Genomic DNA, 21,462 nt, shown 5'->3' with positions numbered 1-21,462 from the left:
ACCGGGCGGTAACGGCGCGGCGACAGCGTCGGGGCGGCACCGGGCGGTGACGGCGCGACAACGGTGTCGAGGCACGGGCGGCGCGCGGCGACAATGGGGTAGAGGGGCAGCTGGGCGGCGTACGTAGGGATCGAAGAACTGAAACGAAAATTTCACAAGTGTTGATATAGACAGAGCATTGGTACTAAAGGGGGGCATTGGTCCCGGTTGGTGCCACGAACCGGGACCAAAGGGTGGCATTGGTCCCGGTTCGTGCCACCAACCGGAACCAATGGCCTTGCACAGCGGCGTAGTGGTGGAAGTTTAGTCCCACCTCGCTAGTTGAGAGCGCCCCGCACCTGTTTATAAGCTCCACTGCCTCTTCCCACTCGAACTCCTCTAAACTATAGGCCTATGGGCCTAATCTGACACTGCTATGCACGTGGGCATGTTGGGCCTTCTGCGGGCCTGAATCCTGGCCCAACTAGCTGGGTTTCTAGTCATATTCAGGCCGTGATGGCCCAGTAGGTGGCAATTTTTTAATTTTTTTTCCTTTTTTTTATTTTCTTTTTTGCTTTATCTTTTTATTTTGTTTCTACTTACAACAAAATACTTACTATTGCTATTTTTATTTATTTTATCAAAGTTTATTTATTTTATTTTATTAAAGTTTATTTTATTTTGTTTCTACTTATTTATTTTATAAAAGTTTATTTTATTTTATTTTGTTTCTACTTATTTATTTTATTAAAGTTTATTGTATTTTATTTTGTTTTGTTTTGTTTCTACTTATTTATTAAAGTTTATTTTGTTTCTACTTATTTATTTTATTTTATTTTTGCTTTTTTTATTTATTTTATGAAAATTCTTTTTGCTTTTAATGTTTTAAACAGAAAATGCTTTCACCCACATAGCATGTGCTAAAAAGTTGAGAGGGTTACGGCAAAAACTGGATGCACTTCGTGTACAAAACGGACAATCTCTTTCGAAGTATCAGGGTTTCGGATGAAAACTCATCTGTTACAAAGGGATTTCATTTATTTTGAACGTATTTCAACTCCAGACTTTTTGTGTGTTCAAAATGCACCATTCAAAGCCACATCATCAATTTTCAACCCTTTCTGACTTCATTTGTTATTTTCATGCATTTACTGAATTTTTTTTGAGCTATATGACCCTAAAATTGAAAATCTTTTAAAATGAACTCTGAAAAGGTTGAAAGTTGGCATGGCACCATCATTTCACCCACATAGTATGTGCTAAAAAGTTGAGAGGGTTATGGCAAAAACTGGATGCACTTCGTGTACAAAATGGACAATCTCTTTCGAAGTATCAGGGTTTCAGACAAAAACTCATCTGTTACAAAGGGATTTCATTTTTTTGAACTTATTTGAACTCTAGACTTTTTGTGTGTTCAAAATGCACCATTCAAAGCCACATCATCAATTTTGAACCCTTTTTGACTTCATTTGTTATTTTTCATGCATTTATTGATTGTTTTGAATTGAGAAGCATTTCAAATGAACTCTGAAAAGGTTGAAAGTTGGCATAGCATCATCATTTCACCCACATAGCATGTGCTAAAAAGTTGAGAGGCTTACGGCAAAAACTGGATGCACTTCGTGTACAAAACGGACAATCTGTTTCGAGGTATCAAGGTTTCATACGGAAACTCGTCTGTTACAACAGACATTTCATTTCTTCACATGTAACTGCAGTGATATTCTAGATATCATCATAATAGTTGTGGAGAGAAAGTCTTCACTTTTTCTTCGCTTGTGTCCTTTACTTATTGTGTCGTAACCATGGGTAATCTTCATCGTTTATCAGGGTGCTTGGGTCAGACTTGACTTTGAAGGGAGGAATTTCATGAAACTTTTCATAATCTTAGGACATGTCTATCTTGCCCTCCACTCCCACGATGTCTCTTTTTTCTGAAAGAACTATGTGGCGCTTTGGCTCACCGTATGATGTGTTCGCTTCCTTATCTTTTCTTTTTCTCGGTTTGGTAGACATGTCCTTCACATAGAAAACCTGCGCCACATCATTGGTTAGGACGAACAGTTCGTCTGTGTACCCAAGATTGTTCAGATCCATTGTTGTCATTCCATACTGTGGGTCAACTTGTACCCCGCCTGCTGACAGATTGACCCATTTGCACTTAAACAAAGGGACCTTAAAATCATGTCTGTAGTCAAGTTCCCATATGTCCACTTTCTGAGGAGACAACCTCAAGTTCATAGTATCCATTCTATTGAAAAAATCCCATCAATCATATTTGGAGGTTTTGAATTTCCTCTTCCTACTGTCAAGAAGAAATATGATATTCTTATTATTAGGGATGTGCATATCCCCGTTGAGGTAACATAGTGTTATTTGAAATTTCTCCGGTTTCATGTTATTCGGAATGAGTTCGTTAACAAGACTTGATCAACCTTGTTAGTGGATTCCTTTTGATGATCATGAGATGGATGAAACTAGAAGGCACAACCTTCTGTACCCACTTTTTACTTTCTGTTATTTATATTAAATAAAATAAAAATGGTATTTTTTGTTTGTTATCTGATTATCCGTGCAATATAAAAATACCCCGAAAATAAAAGTTCTTCAAATGCCTTGAAATTTAAATATGATTTTTTCTGAAATACTTGAGAATATTCTTTGGCTCCCCTTGTGTCGAATCAATAAATATGGGTTGAATACTCTACCCTCGAAAATTGTTGCGATCCCCTATACTTGTGGGTTATCAAAGGGTTCGTGGCTCTGACCATCGCTCTGGCCTTAGATCCGGAGCAAACCATCAGGTCCGAAGATGGGAGTGTGGAGCCCACCGGACTCTCCGTTGCAAACCGCATTATCGAGGCTCCAGAGGCGACCGTGACCACGGCGAACTTGAAATCAGTCCAGGTTCCCCCTATCATTGAAAGGCCGAACTTGCCCCCAGACTTCAAATCCGAACTCTCGAAGTACGCACCAAGTAGGCAGGACCAGGAGGCTTTCACCCCGGCCAGCCCCGTGGACTCTCTCTTCCACGTCCAAACCTCACTCTTAAACGAGGCCCTGGACTTAATGCGATCCCTCGCTATCACCGAGGAATCACTTCCGAACTACGCCCAGCCCGGACTAGGGGCTGAGAGCGGGGAATTTTACGTCAGACCCACCACCCACTTCATAGCCACTGTCGAAGACTTAATCGACATGCTGGATTACGCCTCCGAATACATCGACGACATGGGCGACGATGCTGGAGACGAATAAGGCCAAGACCCGCCGATTATCGGGCGACGGACGGGACGGGCCTCGTTCCCATCCCCGATAAAGCTAATGGACACCTATGTAGCGCATTTAATGCACTTTGTCCCATAATGTCGTGCGATAAGCTCGCGCACTGTAGGCCTTTCCTCCTCCTGTGTGCCACTGTGGCAACCCCTTTTTCCTATAAAAGGAGGCCCGAGGCGACAGGGAGAGGGATTCGGCTTTTTGGAACGGCACAGCCACCGTAGCTAGTTCAAAAAGCTCAAAAACACCCAATACATCCACCAAAGTAGGACTAGGGTTTTACGCATCCTCGCGTCCCGAACCTGGGTAAATGATCTGTGTGCTAGCTCCTAAACCTGCTCTTCTCACGACCCCGCGCCCGTCGACCGTAGAAGGGATCCCAGTGATCCCATAGGCGTCGTTCCCACCGACAGGTGGAGATGTAGTTCCTCTCTCATAATAATTGCAAGTAGGAGCAGCAAGCACATGCATATTATATCTATCAAAATCATCATGTGTAGTAGTAAAACGCAACTCATCAATATAATCCTTAATAAGGGCAAACTTGTCCGATATAGTGTAGTCGGGAGAATTCAAAAAGATAATAGGACTATTATGCGTGGGCGCAATAGCAACAATTTCATGTTTAACATAAGGAACTATAGCAAGTTCATCTCCATAAGCATAATTCATATTGGCATCTTGGCCACAAGCATAGCAAGCATCATCAAAAAAGGATATTTCAAAAGAATCAGCGGGATCATAACAATCATCATAGCATTCACCCTTTGGTAAGCACGAAGGGAAATTGAACAATGCATGAGTTGAAGAGTTACTCTCATTAGAAGGTGGGCACGGGTAGCTAATCCGCTCTTCGTCCTTTTGTTCTTCGCTCTCTGCATCATCTTTTTTCATCCAATGAGCCCCAAGTTTCATCAATTCCTTCTTCCATAGACTCCTGCAAAATATTAGTCTCCTTTTGGACAGCGGAGGAGTCCTCGATATATGGTTTAACATAGGCATTAGAAGCATAATTATCATAACAATATTTAAGTATGGCAAAATTTTCAGATTTGTAAAGAGTAGCATCATACTTTCCAATCAAAGAAGCAATTTCATAAACACCCTTAAAAGCAACAAATTCTTCAATTTGTTGAACATCATAGTAATTATAAACACCTTTAGCATATGAAGATACGATTCCATTATCACTAAACTCACACTGGTACGGAAGGTGTTTCTTAGGGTCTTCAGAACAACAAGTAAAATCATATATTTCACATAAATTCCAAGCATAGCATTGCAAACGATGAATTTGATCCAATAAAAGTTTCCCTTTTTCAGATATGCGGTATCGCACATAACAAGCATGCTCATCTAAAGATTTTCCCTCAACTAAGCTAGTTGGGGTTTCAGCACGAACACATAGGGATCAAAGATGATCCAAATAAAAAGCTTCAGGAGTATGATAGATTTTGAGTGGTTCTTCAACCATTGGTGTAGTAGGTACAATTAATTTTTTTGGTATTTTGCGTTTCCTACCCATAACTAAAGATAGAAAACAAGAGCACAAAATAAAAACTACTTAGTGATAAAGCAAACAAGCACACACGAGAATATTCACCCCATGCTATTGCTCCCCGGCAACGGCGCCAGAAAAAGGTCTTGATAACCCACAAGTATAGGGGATCAATTGTAGCCTCTTTCGATAAGTAAGAGTGTCGAACCCAACGAGGAGCTAAAGGTAGAACAAATATTCCCTCAAGTTCTATCGACCACCGATACAACTCTACGCACGCTTAACGTTCGCTTTACCTAGAACAAGTATGAAACTAGAAGTACTTTGTAGGTGTTTTTGGATAGGTTTGCAAGATAATAAAGAGCGCGTAAATAAAAAGTAGGGGATGTTTAGATAAAGACACGACTAAGTTAGTTTTAGTAAAGAGCTTGTTGTCACACAAGAAAGTTATTTGTCCCTAGGCAATCGATAACTAGACCGGTAATCACTATTGCAATTTTATTTGAGGGAGAGGCATAAACTAACATACTTTCTCTTCTTGGATCATATGCACTTATGATTGAAACTCTAGCAAGCATCTGCAACTACTAAAGATCATTAAGGTAAAATCCAACCATAGCATTATAAGGCATCAAGTCCTCTTTATTCCCATACGCAAGCAACCTACTTACTCGGGTCTGTGTTTCTATCACTCACGCCACCCACCATAAGAAAATCATGAACATATTGCAAACCCTATAGCAGGGATCCCTCACGCTTGCGCGACACGGAGAGTACCATAGGACAACACCAATAATAAAACATGCAACTCAAACCAATCACGATCAACAATTAACCCATAGGACAAAACGGATCTAGTTAAACATCATAGGATAGCCATACATCATTGGGAAATAATATATAGCGTTGAGCACCATGTTTAAGTAGAGATTACAGCGGGTAAAAGAAGGGTTACACCGCTGCATGGAAGCTGGGAAGAGTTGGTGATGATGGCGGTGAAGTTGTTGGTGTAGATTGTGGTGATGATGATGGCCCCGGTGGCGTTCCGGCGCCACCGAAAGAGAGGGGGAGAGAGCCCCCCTTCTTCTTCTTCTTCTTCCTTGACCTTCTCCCTAGATGGGAGAAGGGTTTCCCCTTTGGTACATGGCCTCCATGGCATGGGAGGGGCGAGAGCCCCTCCAAGATTGGATATGTCTCTCTGTCTCTTGGTTTCTACGTTCCCTGATTCTGCCCTTTCACCATTTCTTAAATTCCCGGAGATCCGTAACTCCAATTGGGCTGAATTTCAAACACGATCTCTATCCGGATATTAGCTTTCTTGCGACGAAAGAAGGGCACCAACCGCCTTACGGGTGGCCACGAGGGCCCAGGGCGCACTTGACCCCCTGGGGTGCGCCCCCTGCCTCGTGGCCCCCTCGGGCATCGTCTCGCGTTGATTCTTCTTCCCAAAAATCACATATATTTCCAAAAAAATCTCCGTCAGTTTTTATCCCGTTTGGACTCCGTTTGATAAGGATTTTCTGCGAAACAAAAAACATGCAACAAGCAGGAACTGACACTGGGCACTGGATCAATATGTTAGTCCCAAAAATAGTATAAAAAGTTGCCAAAAGTATATGAAAGTTGTATAATATTGGCATGGAACAATCAAAAATTATAGATACGGCGGAGACATATCAGCTGGTTGTTTAGCAGTATCACCCAGGAGGGGGTGATAGCTTCAGACTTGTCCCGTCAGCCGTCACTTCTTTTAATAATGCACTAAAAGGTTTGGGTATTGGTTCTGAGTTGGCCTTTGGCCTTTACGCACTAACCACCACACGAGAATAGTTATGGGCCTCGGCATCGCAGTATCATCCGAAGATTTTTCAGACATCCAGTTCAGCATTGCGGCATGGCTGGGCCGGCACCATCCATGTAGAGGTGGAGCCTGGACCTGCCCTGCTCGCAACGACCCGGAGTGCAATGGGCGATGGGCCCAGACCCTGGAGTGCTTAGGATGTAGACCGGCGGGGACCTCTCTGCTAAGTCTAGGTAGGGCTACGACGTGTTGATCTTCCGAGGTTGGGCCTGACCCAGCAAAGTGTGTCCGGCCAGAGTAATCAAGCATGTTGGAAAATGTGGTGCACCCCTGCAGGAAAGATTATCTATTAATAGCCATGCCCACGGTAATGGACGTTCAGACTTATATCCTGATCTATTACAACTAGAAATGGATACTTGAGATATGTGGCTCCGGGATTGCTTTCTCGCGGGGAGTCGAGGAAGGATCTCTGGGCATTAATTCTACGACATGCTTGTTAATTATAAAATGGTATTCTTTACTCTTCTACTTGATGCAAGATGCTTGGAGCTTCTTGAAGATGCTAGTTTTCGATAGGCTACGTCTCCCCCCTATTCTGGCATTCTGCAGTTCAGTCCACCGACACAACCCTTTCATTTGATACCAATCCATACTTAGTTTAGATCTGATGCTTGCGAGTACTTTGGATGAGTAGTCACAGTTGCTTTGCTCCCCCTCCCCCCCCCTCTTTATTCTTTCTAGTTATTGCAACCAGATGGTGGATGAGGGCAGTGGCGTAGCCAGCCCAATAAATCAGGGTGGTCCATCAATAGAAATATTAAATAAGTTTATTTATTTTCAAAGAAATATTTTTTTACTACACTATATACAAGCTATGGGGAAATTATAGGGTGGTCCATGGACCACCCTGGCCACCCCCTAGCTACGCCACTGGATGAGGGAGTCCTGGTCTAAGGGGTCCTCGGGCGTCCGGCCTATTATCCATGGGCCGGACTGATGGGCTGTGAAGACATGAAGGCCGAAGACTGTACCCTTGTCCGGATTGGACTCTCCTTGGTGTGGAAGGCAAGCTTGGCGACTGAAGATGAAGATCCGTTCTTATGTAACTGACTCTATGTAAACCCTAGATCCCCCCGGTGTCTATATAAACCGGAGGTGTTAGTCCAAGGATATACTCATTACCATAGTCATACAGGCTAGGCTTCTAGGATTTAGCAATTATGATCTCGTGGTAGATCAACTCTTGTAACCCTCATATTCATCAAGATCAATCAAGCAGGACGTAGGTTATTACCTCCATAGAGAGGGCCCGAACCTGGGTAAACATCATGTCCCCCATCTCCTGTTACCATCGATCCTAGACGCACAGTTCGGGACCCCCTACCCGAGATCCGCCAATTTTGACACCGACATTGGTGCTTTCATTGAGAGTTCCACTGTGCCGTCAACGAAAGGTTCAATGGCCCCTTCAATCGTCTATAGTGACGCTGTACAAGGAGAAACCTTCCTCCCCGGATAGATTTTCATGTTCAGCGGCTTCGTACCGCGGGCCAACTTGCTTGGCCATCTGGAGTAGATCGATAGCTACGCCCCTGGCCACCAGGTCAGATTCGGAAGCTTGAACTACGTCGCGGATATCCGTGGAGACTTGATCTTCAATAGATTTGAGACTGCAGCGATGGCTCCCCCTCGCCCCGATGAACATGAATTAAATCTATCATCGGATCACATTCAGGAGATGGTCCTTGTTTCTGCAACGGCCTTAGAATTGGAGCAGATCGTGCCATCCGGGGCCACCTAGTCTGCGGCATTGGAGCTGCACACTGACCCGGCACCCCGCAATATTTGTGGAAATGGAACTCCGGACTCGTCTCCGGCTATAAGTCCCAAACTGGGTACGCCTGCAGACACCGAGCTGGATTGGTTATCGATTTTCAAATTTAGCACCGCAGACATCTTCCAGCACTCACCTTTGGGTGATGTGCTAAACTCTTTAAAGAACTTGTCCTTGGAGAAGGACTCATAGCCAAACTATGTTCGGTTCGAGCCAGAGGCTGATGATGGGAAATTTTGCTTCCCACCCGCTACCCACTTCATAGCCACTGTTGATGACTTAACCGACGTGCTTGATTACGGCTCCGAAGACATCGACGGTATGGACGACGATGCCGACCAGGAGCAAGGCCAAGACCCACCATTTACTAGACGTTGGACGACCACCTCTTTCGTACAATGTGTACATGGTCGACACACCTAAAAAAGCTAGTGACGATAACAAAGGAGATCCAGTTGCGAATAAACCTTCTAAGACACAGTCCAAGCGCCGGCTCCCTAAACGCCGCTCTAAGCCTCGTCGCTCAAAAGATGATGACACTGGCACCGGAGAAAATAGTACTCCGGGCGACGCTGAAAATCATGAAGATCCTGTCGGGGCTGCGTCCGAACAGGAGGAACAAGACAACGGGCAAGATAACCCTGATAAACAGGCCATGCCCAATGATCCAGATGATGATAGTTATCATCCAGTCTCCGAGGATGATGAGAGTCTCGGCAATAAGGACTTCATCGTGCCTGAGGCACCCCTCAAGCAGGAGTGTTTCAAGCGCCGGCTAATAGCCACTGCAAGAAGCCTGAAGAAGAAGCAGCAGCTCCAAGCAGTCGAAGAATACGGCCTCGAGCACCCAGAATACGGCCTGCTCATTGACAGGTGGACGGATATCCTGGCAGCCGAAGAATATGGCCTCGAGCGCCCAGACAAGAGTTACCCGAAGCGCAGACTGCTACCTCAGTTCGATGAGGAAGCACCAGATCCCATACCTCCCTCACGCAATGCGGACCGACCACCACGTGGTCGGGGTAGTGCGGCGGACCGACCACCTCGCGGTCGGGATAAAACGGCAACTCAGGCTGAACAACAGCCCACACCACCGCCTCGCAAAAACAGGGAGAGAACATCTCAGGACCATACATACAACCTTCGGCAGGATCTGGACAGTAGAGTAGGACACACCAGATCAATCTACGGATCGTGAGGACGCTCCCCGACTCAGGATGATGGCTACCTATTCGGACGTGACAAACCTAGTCACACCCGGGCCGATAACCGCAGATGGACTTCATCGGAGGTGCGCCGTGACGCGGCCTGATATAGAGGCGCCGCACACCCTCTCTGCTTCACAGATGAGGTGCTGGATCACGAATTTCCCGAGGGGTTCAAGCCCATCAATATTGAATCATACGACGGAACAACCGATCCCGCAGTATGGATTGAGGACCTTATTCTCCACATCCACATGGCCCGTGGAGACGACCTCCACGCCATCAAATACCTCCCACTAGAACTCAAAGGGCCAGCATGACACTGGCTAAATAGCCTGCCCGAGAATTCCATCGGCAGCTGGGACGACTTGGAAGAGGCCTTCCTTGACAACTTCCAAGGTACATATGTCCGGCCACCCGATGCCGATGACTTAAGCCACATAGTTCAACAACCTGGAGAATCAGCCAGAAAATTCTGGACTAGGTTCCTAACCAAAAAGAACAAGATTGTTGACTGTTCGGACGCCAAAGCCCTAGCGGCCTTTAAACACAGCATCCGTGACGAATGGCTAGCACGCCACCATGGCCAAGAAATGCCGAAGTCCATGGCAGCCCTTACGGCACTCATGACCCGCTTTTGCACGGGTGAGGACAGCTAGCTGGCTCGTAGTAAAAACACAGCCAGCGAGACAGGCCCCTCCGAGGCCAAGAACAGCTCCGGCAAGCTCCGATGCAACAGACACAAACACCGAAGCAATGGCGACAACACCGATGACACCACCGTTAATGCCGGATTCAGTGGCTCCAAGTCCAGCCAACGAAAGAAGCCCTATAAAAGGAACAGTGAGAGACCATCCAGCCTGGATCGCATACTCGATCGTCCGTGCCAGATACATGGTACCCCAGATAAACAAGCCAATCACACCAACAGAGACTGTTGGTTTTTCAAACAGGCTGGCAAGTTAAATGCCGAAAACAAAGAAAAGGGATCACAAAGTAAGGACGAGGACGAAGAGCCCCAGCAGCCGAACACTGGGGGGCAGAAGAAATTTTCCCCTCAAGTCAAAACGGTGAACATGATATACGCTACACACATCCCCAAAAGGGAGCACAAGCGGGCACTTAGGGACGTCTATGCGGTAGAGCCAGTTGCCCCAAAATTCAATTTGTGGTCGTCGTTCCCGATCACCTTCGATCGTCGAGATCACCCAACTAGTATCCGCCATGGCAGTTCAGCCGCACTAGTCCTCGACCCAATTATTGACGGGTTTCACCTAACACGTGTCCTGATGGGCGGTGGTAGCAGCCTCAACATGCTTTATCAGGACATAATGCGGAAGATGGACATTAACCCCTCACAAATCAAACCAACAAAGACTACCTTTAAAGAAGTCATACCAGGCGTAGAGGCCCGCTGTACAGGCTCAATCACGCTGGAGGTGGTCTTCGGTTCTTCGGACAACTTCCGAAGCGAAGAGTTAATCTTCGATATCGTCCCCTTCCGCAGCGGCTACCACACACTGCTCGGATGAACCGCGTTTGCTAGATTCAACGCAGTACCACACTATGCTTATCTCAAGCTCAAGATGTCCGATCCACGCGGCGCCATAATAGTCAATGGCAATACTGAACGCTCCCTCCGAACAGAGGAGCACACCGCCGCCCTAGCAATAGAGGTACAGAGCGGCCTTCTCAAGCAGCACCATAGTACGACTGCCGAGCCCCTGGACATCATTAAGAGGTTTCCGGACTACACTGCAACAGGACATCGCGGCTCGTCAAGAGCTCGATTAGCAATTCGGCCTCCGTCCCAGTCCAGATGAAGTAGTGGTATTCGTACCACGCATACATAATTACGCACTCAAAATTCCATGGACATCGACGGATCCCAGACACACATATAACTTTACTATATCCTTTTCCCTTTTTTCAGGTTTCTCTTATGCGGGCCTCCTTCGACGGCCTGATTAATGATACTGTCAAAGGATAAACACACCAAATTGACACGGAGCATAGGCGTACATGGGAAGCCCTAGAGGCTAACTAAACGATTACTCTATCCGTTTTCAGGACCCACACGCAACTCGCCTTTGGTCGCGGCATATCAAATAGCCGGTTGCTTATTGCATTATTTTGTACCAATGTGCTTGGACGAATTAACCCAACTATAATGGAAATAGTTCATGATCCAAGTTTAAGGGCCCAAGATCCTATCTCTGTTCTCCCTCTGTTTTCCTTTAAATTACTTATTTCCTAGCAACCGTACACTCTGGAACGTTTCATATTTGCCAGGGGCTCCCCATCACCCCACGATACGGCAACAAAGTCCGAACAATCCTTAAAGATAGGTTCGGCACCCCGAACTTAGCATTATATACATTGGCTCTGAATCATGTTTTTGGTCAATAGTTGGGTTGCCCGGCTCCTATGCTTGCTACCCTACGTTCCGCTAAATCGGCTAGGGTAGTAAAGGGAGAACTACTACGATTGTGCCCTAGCCTTGACCAGATGAGCGCCTAAGTAAAGAAAGACGAAAACTGATTGTCATGATACGGTGAGAGCCGGTCAGCTGTTCGATGGTTACAAATCGTTGGAGATTTTTTCCGCATTATGCGAAAGATCGGCACTTCCCGATCAAATGCTGACAGCACTCTGGTTCGAACCAGTGGCTGCGCCCACACTTTATTATAAAACTCATATAGCTAAGTGAGGGTGTTTAAGCCGTACAGTCTGATTGCCTTGTTCGCTGCACTAAACAACTCCTTCAAGGACCATATAATTGGATCAAGATTGTTTAGATTCCATCCCGAACACCTCCGTACTACCTACGTGAGGGCAGAAGCCGACGACTGGTCAACCCTCAGATTACATACAACACGACCGCACAGGAGGGCAGAAGTCTCCTTTGGTGGTGATGAGGTAGTAGCGATCTTATCTTTCGGTTTCCATGAAAAGGGCTGACCATCATAAGAGGTGGAGTGAGTCTCGCGAGTCCTAGAATTGGCAGCCAAACTCATACCTTTAAACCTTGCCTCGTATTCAAAGACTTGGTTTTGGAGATCGTAGATTTTGCTTTCCAGAAAGATGATTTGCTCGTTGAAGGAGAAGATGATGCCCTTCATGGATTTGTCATCCACCTTAAGATCACGGGTATAGTCCTGGATCATGAGGTGATTGGTACCGAGTCCACGTTCCACGATATCCTTGCACTTGAAGACTTCTTGCTCCATAGCTTCGAGTCTGGCATCCACGGTCCCCGTCCCCTTGGGACCCTAGATGTCGCGGATGTGGAGCACCCCCTCACGCATCTCGATGGCTTGAGGGTGTTGCATCATCTCTCGCAAATACGGGTTGATGACGTTCTCGAAGAACCTGTCCTTAGAGGAGCTCGAAACGGCCATGGCGATCTAGATCCCTCGGAAAATAGCAAGAAAGAGGAACATAAGATTTCTCCGACATACTGTGATCAATATGTTCGAGGGTATATAAAGATTTTTTATTTTGGGAAACAAGAAAATAGGAGAAAAATAGAGTCCGAAAGGTACCCGAGGTGGGCACAACCCACCTAGGCACGGCTGGCAAGCTAGGCGCGACCTAATGTCTTGTGCCCATCAGGCTTGCCTTCCTGGTTGTTTCTTATTTTACTAATTTTTATAATATTCCAAAACTGACAAAAAATATTTTTACGGATTTTTCAGAGTCTGTTTACTTACCGTATCACGTACCTCCTCTTTTTCATGATTCTGGAGTGTTCTGGAAGGTTTTTCCATGTGTTCTTCCGGTGTCAAAGTTTAGATAATATTACTTTCAACATTAATGGGCGTATCTGAGATATAATGTTTTATTCTTTGCCCATTGACAACCTTCGGGTTAGTCCCCACGGCATTATTTATTTTGATAGCTCCAAAGCGATAAACTTCTTCGATAGCATAACTTCCTTCCCATTTGGAGAAAAGTTTTCCTGCAAAGAATCTGAAATGAGATTTGAACAAAATAATATATTCTCCAACTTTGAATTCACCCTTTTGGATTCTTTTGTCATGCCACCTTTTAACTTTTTTTCTAAATAATTTGACATTTTCATAAGTTTGGGTTCTCCATTCATCTAATGAGCTAATATCAAATAACCTCTTTTCACCGGCAAGTTTGAGATCATAGTTGAGTTCTTTAATTGCCCAATATGCTTTATATTCTAACTCAAGAGGCAAATGCAAGCTTTTTCGTAAACAATTTTATCGGGTTGAATACTTTTATGGATTTGAGAGCACTTGATGTATGTCTTGGCACTCAACCCGTGGATTTCCGAAGTGACATTGGGGTAATCTATGCATAAGGGTTGATGCATGTTTTCATCTTTGTTTCTCCGGTAGAAATCTTGGGCATTCTTTGTGTTGGATTGAGTATTATGAATCTGAAGTTGTTTAATGCATATCGTATAATCAACTCACGGATACTCGTGGTGACATTAAAGTATCTAGGTGACATTAGAGTTGGTTGATGTGTATCATATGATGTTATTTTAGTACAAACTCTTGGGCTGTTTGTGACACTTATAAGGATAGCTCGATAGATCGATCGAAAAAAAATAACTTTGATGTGGTTTCGTACCCTACAAACAATTTCGTCTTATATTCTTCACTAGATAAGAATTTGGGAGTGATTTTTTCTCGCACATTGAGGGATTGCCATATGATCTAACTATCACTAGCGAAAGTATGAACCCTAGGTTGGGGACAATTTGGGATGCGTCTAGCCTCTCGGATCCAACGTGGTGGACTCGTCCATGCATCTTCATATCTACCCCACATATGAACTAGGTTTGAGAGGTCCGTAACAGCCCGGACATTTAGATTGGCTTTGGAGGGTCCTATTGGGTGGCATTTTCCAGTCCAGGCGATGACCAAGTTGTCCGCCTGGACGTGTAGGAGGGTTTGAGAGTTCGGTTGTAGATGCGCTAACCAAACATACACTTTCCACAAGATTTCAAACTCATCTAAAAGTTGGCTGAAACATTTCAAGTAAAAAAAAGGCAGTTTTTCGTCATTGATAGCAGAGATACTACTAGTTACATATAGCTCCCAGTATACAGCAACGCTTAATACGCATGGAGGAAAACTAGAAACAAAAGCATCAAAGGTGGATGGTCACTGCTCCAAGCTCTCAAAACATGAGCAATGCTGAGCACATGGTTACCAATCCATACTGTGGAAAGCCTAGGAAAACACCAAGCGAGGACCCCAGAACAACTAACAAGTTGCATAGTAGGCAAGGCACTTTGGGGCGATTTCAATGGTAGCATTATGTTCTGGTCATTTCGCACACATACGTGCTAGGGAGGGAGCCTTGAAGCACATTCCAGTTATCCCTGCTAAAATGTCAGAAAATTGTATCAGCGCATTGTCACAAAAACCAACAGTGTCTAGCAGGTTTGGTACCATTATGTTCTGGTTATTTTGCACACATCCATGCAGGGGGGCCTTGAGCACATTCCAGTTATCCCTCCTAAAATGTCAGAAAATTGTATCAGCGCATTGTCACAAAACCAACAGGATCTAACAACATGTCAGCATCAGCATAGTGATCAGACATAGTGTGATCAGACGAATTTGCAGGTATCGTACTTCTGCTTGCTCGTAGACATATTGCAGTTTTGAGATAAACAAGGACTTGCAGATAACTTGCCACAACAGATTTACACAAGAGCTAAAGTGCACATTATCTACTCCCTCCATTCCATAATGTAATGCATATAGAATTTTTGAAAAGTCAAACCTCACAAACAGAAGTAGGAGAAAAACATTTACACCTAGAATGCCAACCATATATCTTTAGATTCATCATAAGATGTAGTTTCATATTTTATATATTTGATATTGTAGATATAAATAGTTTTCTCTATAAACTTGGTCAAAGTTTAACTTTTCAGAAAATCTATACGCGCTACGTCACAGAAGGGGGGGAGAATATTGCAAAGGGTTCATTAATTACATCAACAGAACGGAGGCAGAATACTTCCTTGATGATTCACCCGACTATACTAACATTAACTGTACCTCTATTTCCATAATTCTAGTTTCAATAGCTGGCCTCTGTTTTCGAGTCGCTCGACTAGTCGTCGACTAGTCTATGAGTCGCACTGGCAAGGTCGACTCAGCCTGGAGACTCGACTCACGGGATGAGTCGAGCTACTCGAGCAACTAGTCTCGACTAGTCACGACTAACGTTTCAAAAAAACTAGTCATGACTAGTCGTGTCCTCTGGGTCGAACGACTCGACTTTTTTGGGTCCCACCTGTCATATGTTTTTTACTGCATCGAACCATCCCTCTGGAAACCTAGATCGAACCTGTTCCCCTCCCCCCGGCCCAACCCTCTTCTTGGCGGCGGCCGCCGTGGTTGCTGGCTTGCTGCTCCTCCCCTGGTTGCTGCTGCTGGTCTGCTCCTCCCCTCCTCCCTTGGTTGTTGCTGCTGGTCTGCTCCTCCCCTCATCCCCTGGTTTCTGCTGCTGGTGGTCTGCTCCTCCTCTCCTCCCCTGGTTGTTGTTGTTGCTGCTGCTGGTGGTCTGCTCCTCCCCTGGTTGTGCATGAACAAGGGTGGTTGTGCATGATGAAGAGTTGAGGGCTGAATTGGAACCACTCAAGAACAAGGTTGGCTTTATTGTACCTACTTTCTACTGCTTAACTCACGTCGACTCGTCGCATGTCGAATCATCGACCATGAGTCTAGACTAGTCACGACTAGTCTAGAGTCGCTCCCCCCGAGCGACTCGTCGACTCATCGACTCAAAAACCTTGTAGCTGGCCGATGAGTTTCATGTTCAAAACAAGCTGTAAGTGGATACTTTTCAGATGTGCATCGGTTCATAACTTCGCTGCAGATAAGTATCGGACCATGAAAGTTTTACTGTTGTATAAGATCCATTTTTTTAAAATGGAAATATCACTATATGTGAGGTTCTAGATATTATTATTTCCTGCAATGGATTATTTATATTCCCCACCGTACTTACAAACCTTTCAAATGCATATAATTTTTCTAAGGGTCCAAATGGATGTCACAGGAATGAGAATGTTACCTCAAAATCGATGTCGCTATCCTTCGAGGTTTCACCTGGCAAAATAAAAGAGACCATGATTTTGATTGTCAAGCGTTAAATCAGAGACATGGCTCCAGAATTGTGGTCAACTCGTTACTGTCAAAAGACTAGACATTGACCATAGAAAGATTAATGTTGGTGGATATTTCTGACACCAGCAAAACGGAGGAATCAACATCAGCATCTCAAGTACAAGGTGGGGACTAACAGGCTGACGCAGATTGCACACAATGTGGTGCAACCATCTCAAACTGCTTTCATGCGGACAGAAACATCCTTGAAGGGGTTGTGGTCCTTCATGAAATGCTCCATGAGATCCACACAAAAAAACTAGATGGGGTGGTTTTTAAGGTGAATTTTGAGAAAGCGTACGATAAGATTAAGTGGCCATTTCTTCAGCAGGCCTTGCGATTGAAAGGATTCGATCAATCCTGGAGAAAGCAGGTAGACTCTTTTACGCAAAAAGGCAGTGTTGAAATAAAAGTGAATGATGATATAGGTCATTATTTCCGGACACACAAGGGTCTAAGACAGGGAGACCCGATGTCACCTATCTTGTTCAACATAGTGGTAGACATGTTACAATTTTGATAGGAAGAGCTAAAGAAAATGGCCAAGTAGGTGGTCTCGTCCCACATCTAGTGGATGGTGGAGCGTCCATTCTACAATACGCGGATGACACTATCATCTTCATGGAGCATGATTTGGCGAAAGCAAGAAATATGAAGCTTGTGTTATGCTTATTCGAGCAGTTGTCGGGGTTAAAGATTAACTTCCATAAAAGTGAATTGTTCTGCTTTGGAAGAGCTAAAGACGAACAAGAAGCTTACAAACAATTGTTTGGATGTGGGTTGGGCTCGCTGCCTTTCACATATCCGGGCATACCGATTCACCATTGCAAGCTCTCTAACAAAGAATGGAAGTGCATTGAAGATCGATTTGAAAAGAAACTAAGTTGCTGGAAGGGCAAACTTATGTCATATGGAGGCCGACTAATTCTCACTAATTCAGTGCTCACGAGTAAGCCAATGTTTCTCCTGTCCTTCTTTGAGGTACTAGTAGGGGTACGGAAAAGATTGTACTTCTATCGATCGCGTTTTTCCTGGCAGAGCGACGAGTTAAAACGGAAATACAGACTTGCTAAATGGGATATTATCTGTAGGCAGAAGGACCAAGGTGGTATTGGCATCGAAAATTTAGAGGTGAAGAACAGGTGCTTACTCAGCAAGTGGCTGTACAAGTTATCTGTAGAGACCAATGCCACATGGGCCCAGATTCTGCGTAATAAGTACCTGCATTGTAAGACCTTATCACAGGTGACGGTCAGACCAACCAATTCGCCTTTTTGGAAAGGACTGATGAGAGTGAAATCAGCCTTCTTCCACAGGACAAAATTTATCGTTGGCAATGGTACTTCCACGAGATTCTAGGAGGATACGTGGCTAGGGGAGACGCCTCTGGCTATCCAATACCCTTGTCTCTATAATATTGTTCAGCGTAGAGATGCTTATGTTCCAACAATATTACAGTCCAATCCTCTAAATATTCAATTCAGAAGGGCGTTAGTGGGAAACCTTTGGGAAGCTTGGCTTCATCTAGTTAGAAGATTGATGGATGTCCACCTTTCTCAACAGCCAGATCAGTTGGAAACTAACCAGGAATGGAGTGTTTTCGGTAAACTCCATGTATTTGGATATTATCAACTCGGCCTCTATCCCTCGATCGGTGCATATTTGGAAAGTCAAAGTGCCCTTAAGAATTAAAGTGTTCATGTGGTTTGTCCACAAACAAGTCCTTCTCACTAAGGACAATTTGGCAAAATGTAACTGGTCAGGATTTCGAAGGTGTAGCTTCTGTGATCATGATGTCAAATACCTCTTTCTTGAGTGCCCAATGGCCAAAATTTTATGGTGGTCTGTCCATATAGCGTTTAACATTGCTCCTCCTACTAGCATCCACGCGTTATTTGGGACGTGGCTAAATGGAGTTGAGATAGAAACAACGAGACACATCCGTGTAGGCATATGTGCTTTATTATGGGCTATATGGAACTGCAGGAACGATTTGGTTTTTAACAGAACAACAAATATTCATTTCTTGCAGGTTATCTTCCGGGCCACTACGCTGCTCCGTATGTGGTCGCTACTCATTCCCATGGATGCCAGGGAGCGTAGGGAGCGTATGGTTACTGGGTCTATCCGCTGGGAGACGGTAGCGCGGGATATCTTCAACCGGTTTGGATGGCGGTCATGTAATAGGACAGGTGTTTAGTTTCCTATCTTTTTTATGCCGCCGGTTGTGGTTGTCCCGATTTCCTGTTTTTAGCTCTATGTTAGCGTTTTTACTTTTTGAGGCTTGGAGACTGTGTTAAACTATTTGCTTATTAATAAATTGGCCGCATGCATCGTTCTGATCTAGAGGCCGGGGGATAGCCTCCTTTTTGAAGAAAAAAAGTACAACTCTCTTGATATGTTTTTAGTAACTCCGATGATCAAACCTGAACCAACTATTAAGAATCTAGGTAACTTGCAAGTAACTATCAATTTGTCATATACGGCATAATTTCTGGTGCAAAAGGATCTTTTCATGCAGCATACTAGGAGCAATGATTTGGTTAGCTAGAGTGGCAAAACAAAACATGGAAGGTACTACTCTTCTTGAGATGACGTACTGAACACTATTGGACAGGATGATAAAACAAGCCAAAACATAATCACTATTCAATTTCGCAAGACATTGCTCACTTGCTTGTGCAGAATTACAAGGTTGTTAGCACACAAACGTGTCACCGTGTACCCCTAGCCTCGAGCACGATACGCAAGACAACATCGTCGGAGGGGCCACACCGGGAGCGCGATACGCAAGACACGCCGGTGAGAACTTTTGAGTCTGAAACCCCAAACGCCAGGGAGAGACCCTATCTGGGAGTGTGGCGGCTATGGGCTGCCCTAGGTCAGTCCAACCGCCCCTAGAGCCTCGAGGATCGTTGCCCTCCAACACAAAGAACGAGTAAGATGTTAGAGTTATATTACTAATGTCTTTTGGCCTTTTGTATTCTAGTCTCTTGGCATTCTCTTGTAGCCTTTTGGCATCCTAATGTATGTGTATATATGCTGGCTTTGGCCTTCTAGTAATACAAGTTGCATATTCATGTCATGGTATTAGAGCCTAGGTCTTTTTTTAGCACGCGCAACTCGTGCTTGACCCACTGCCGTGGTCTCCTTCTCTACTCTGGCTGCTGCCTGCCGCTTTCCAATCCATCTGCCGCTTGGTTTTTCCTACGCACATATTTTTCCAAGCATATGGTTCGAGTCATCTGCCTGGTCAACTTCTCTGCCTGAAGATATCTGCATCGCGCTGCGCCACCCACTTGGTAGATTCCTCTAGATCGAGTCTGTCTGATCCACCCGTGCTGCAACGCGGAGTCGCTGGGGCACCTCCGCCTCCGGCTCCTGACGCGGGACGCAAGCCGCTGAGCTGTGACACGGGGTCCCGGGGGCACATCCGCCGCCGCCGGCTCCTGACGCGGGGTCGCGGGGACATCCGCCGCCGCCGCCGGCTCCTGACGCAGGACGCCCGCAACACGGGGACGCAGGGTTGCCTGGGTCTCATCCGCCGCCAGCTCCTGAACGAGACGTCCGCTGCTGCACTCACTCCAGATCGGGACGCCGGCCGCTGCACTTGCTTCTGTTTCGACCGCCATCCCGGATCGAGCTACCCGTCACTCCGGCTGCCTTCTCCAGGCCGTGACCTCTTTGACTGCTCTCTGGCTGATTGGTCCGGTGGTTCCCGTGCTCCTGTGCTGCTATTTGTTTGTTATCTCCCCGTCTGCATATACAGTTAACTGAAGTGGGCTCTTCGGGTGGCCTTTGCATTAAAAAAAAGATAGAGAGAGATAGAAAAGGAGCAGCATGTCTTCATCATCATCAAGCTATGTCGCCATCCCTTGCTGCCCAGTGATATTTGATGGGGCTAATTATGCCGAGTTTGTTGCCTTCATGCACATTCACATGCGTGGCCTTCGTCTCTGAGGCGTTCTTGCCGGTGAGGTCCCCTGTCCTCCGCGCCCAGTCCCTCCTGTGGCTCCTACTCCATCGCCGACGCCACCAGCTCTCGCTGTAGATGCTTCTGATGATGATAGGGCTGCAGCCAGGGTTGCTGCTGATGATGCGGCTGCTGCTTATGACCAACAGGTCTTGGATTATTCGGATGCTCTTTTCGTTTATCGTGATGATTTGACTGCTTACACTCAGTGGTGTGATGATGATGCTCGCGCTACGGCTGTCCTCACTTCCAGTGTTCTTCCTCAGTTTGCTTCCGAGTTTATGGGTCTCAGTACTGTCTTTGAGATGTGGACTCATTTTCGCCAGCGTTATCAGCCCTTTGGTGATGCTCTCTACTTGTCTGTGGTCCGTCAGGAGCATGCTCTTCAGCAGGGAGACTCCACTATTGATGAGTTCTACACTCAGAGTTCTGCTATCTGGCGCCAGCTTGACTCTCTTCGCACTGCTATTTGTGGCACTTGCCCATGTTGCCAGACTGAGATCAGACTTGGAGTTTCAGCGCGTCTATGAGTTCTTATCGCGACTCCGTGGTGAGTTTGAGCCTTGACGTGCTCAGTTGTTTGCTCGTGGTCGTGTTCCTATTTCTGAGGTGCTTTCTGAGCTTCGTGCTGAGGAGACTCGCCTACGTGGTGCCGGTCTGCTTCAGGTTCCTTCTGTGCTTGCGACTCAAGCTACTACTCCACCAGTATCCTATCGCTCCAGTG

The 21,462-nt window shown here is 45.6% G+C and overlaps 1 protein-coding gene across 1 annotated transcript in view; it reads right to left on the bottom strand.

Annotated features, from left to right (window-relative positions):
• Nucleotides 1-16,652: 16,652 nt before the first annotated feature.
• LOC119283526 (putative 14-3-3-like protein GF14-H) overlaps nucleotides 16,653-21,462 on the bottom strand; it is a 52,353-nt gene continuing 47,543 nt past the window's right edge. The window contains exon 6 of the mRNA XM_037563032.1: nucleotides 16,653-16,708. Within this exon, the coding sequence (XP_037418929.1) occupies nucleotides 16,653-16,708 (56 nt within the window). The remainder of the gene's footprint in view (nucleotides 16,709-21,462) is intronic.

The sequence above is a fragment of the Triticum dicoccoides genome, chromosome 4A (assembly GCF_002162155.2).
Source record: "Triticum dicoccoides isolate Atlit2015 ecotype Zavitan chromosome 4A, WEW_v2.0, whole genome shotgun sequence".
NCBI lineage: Eukaryota > Viridiplantae > Streptophyta > Magnoliopsida > Poales > Poaceae > Triticum > Triticum dicoccoides.
Note: the sequence above shows the minus strand (reverse complement) of the source record. Positions and strands in the feature narration are given on the sequence as shown.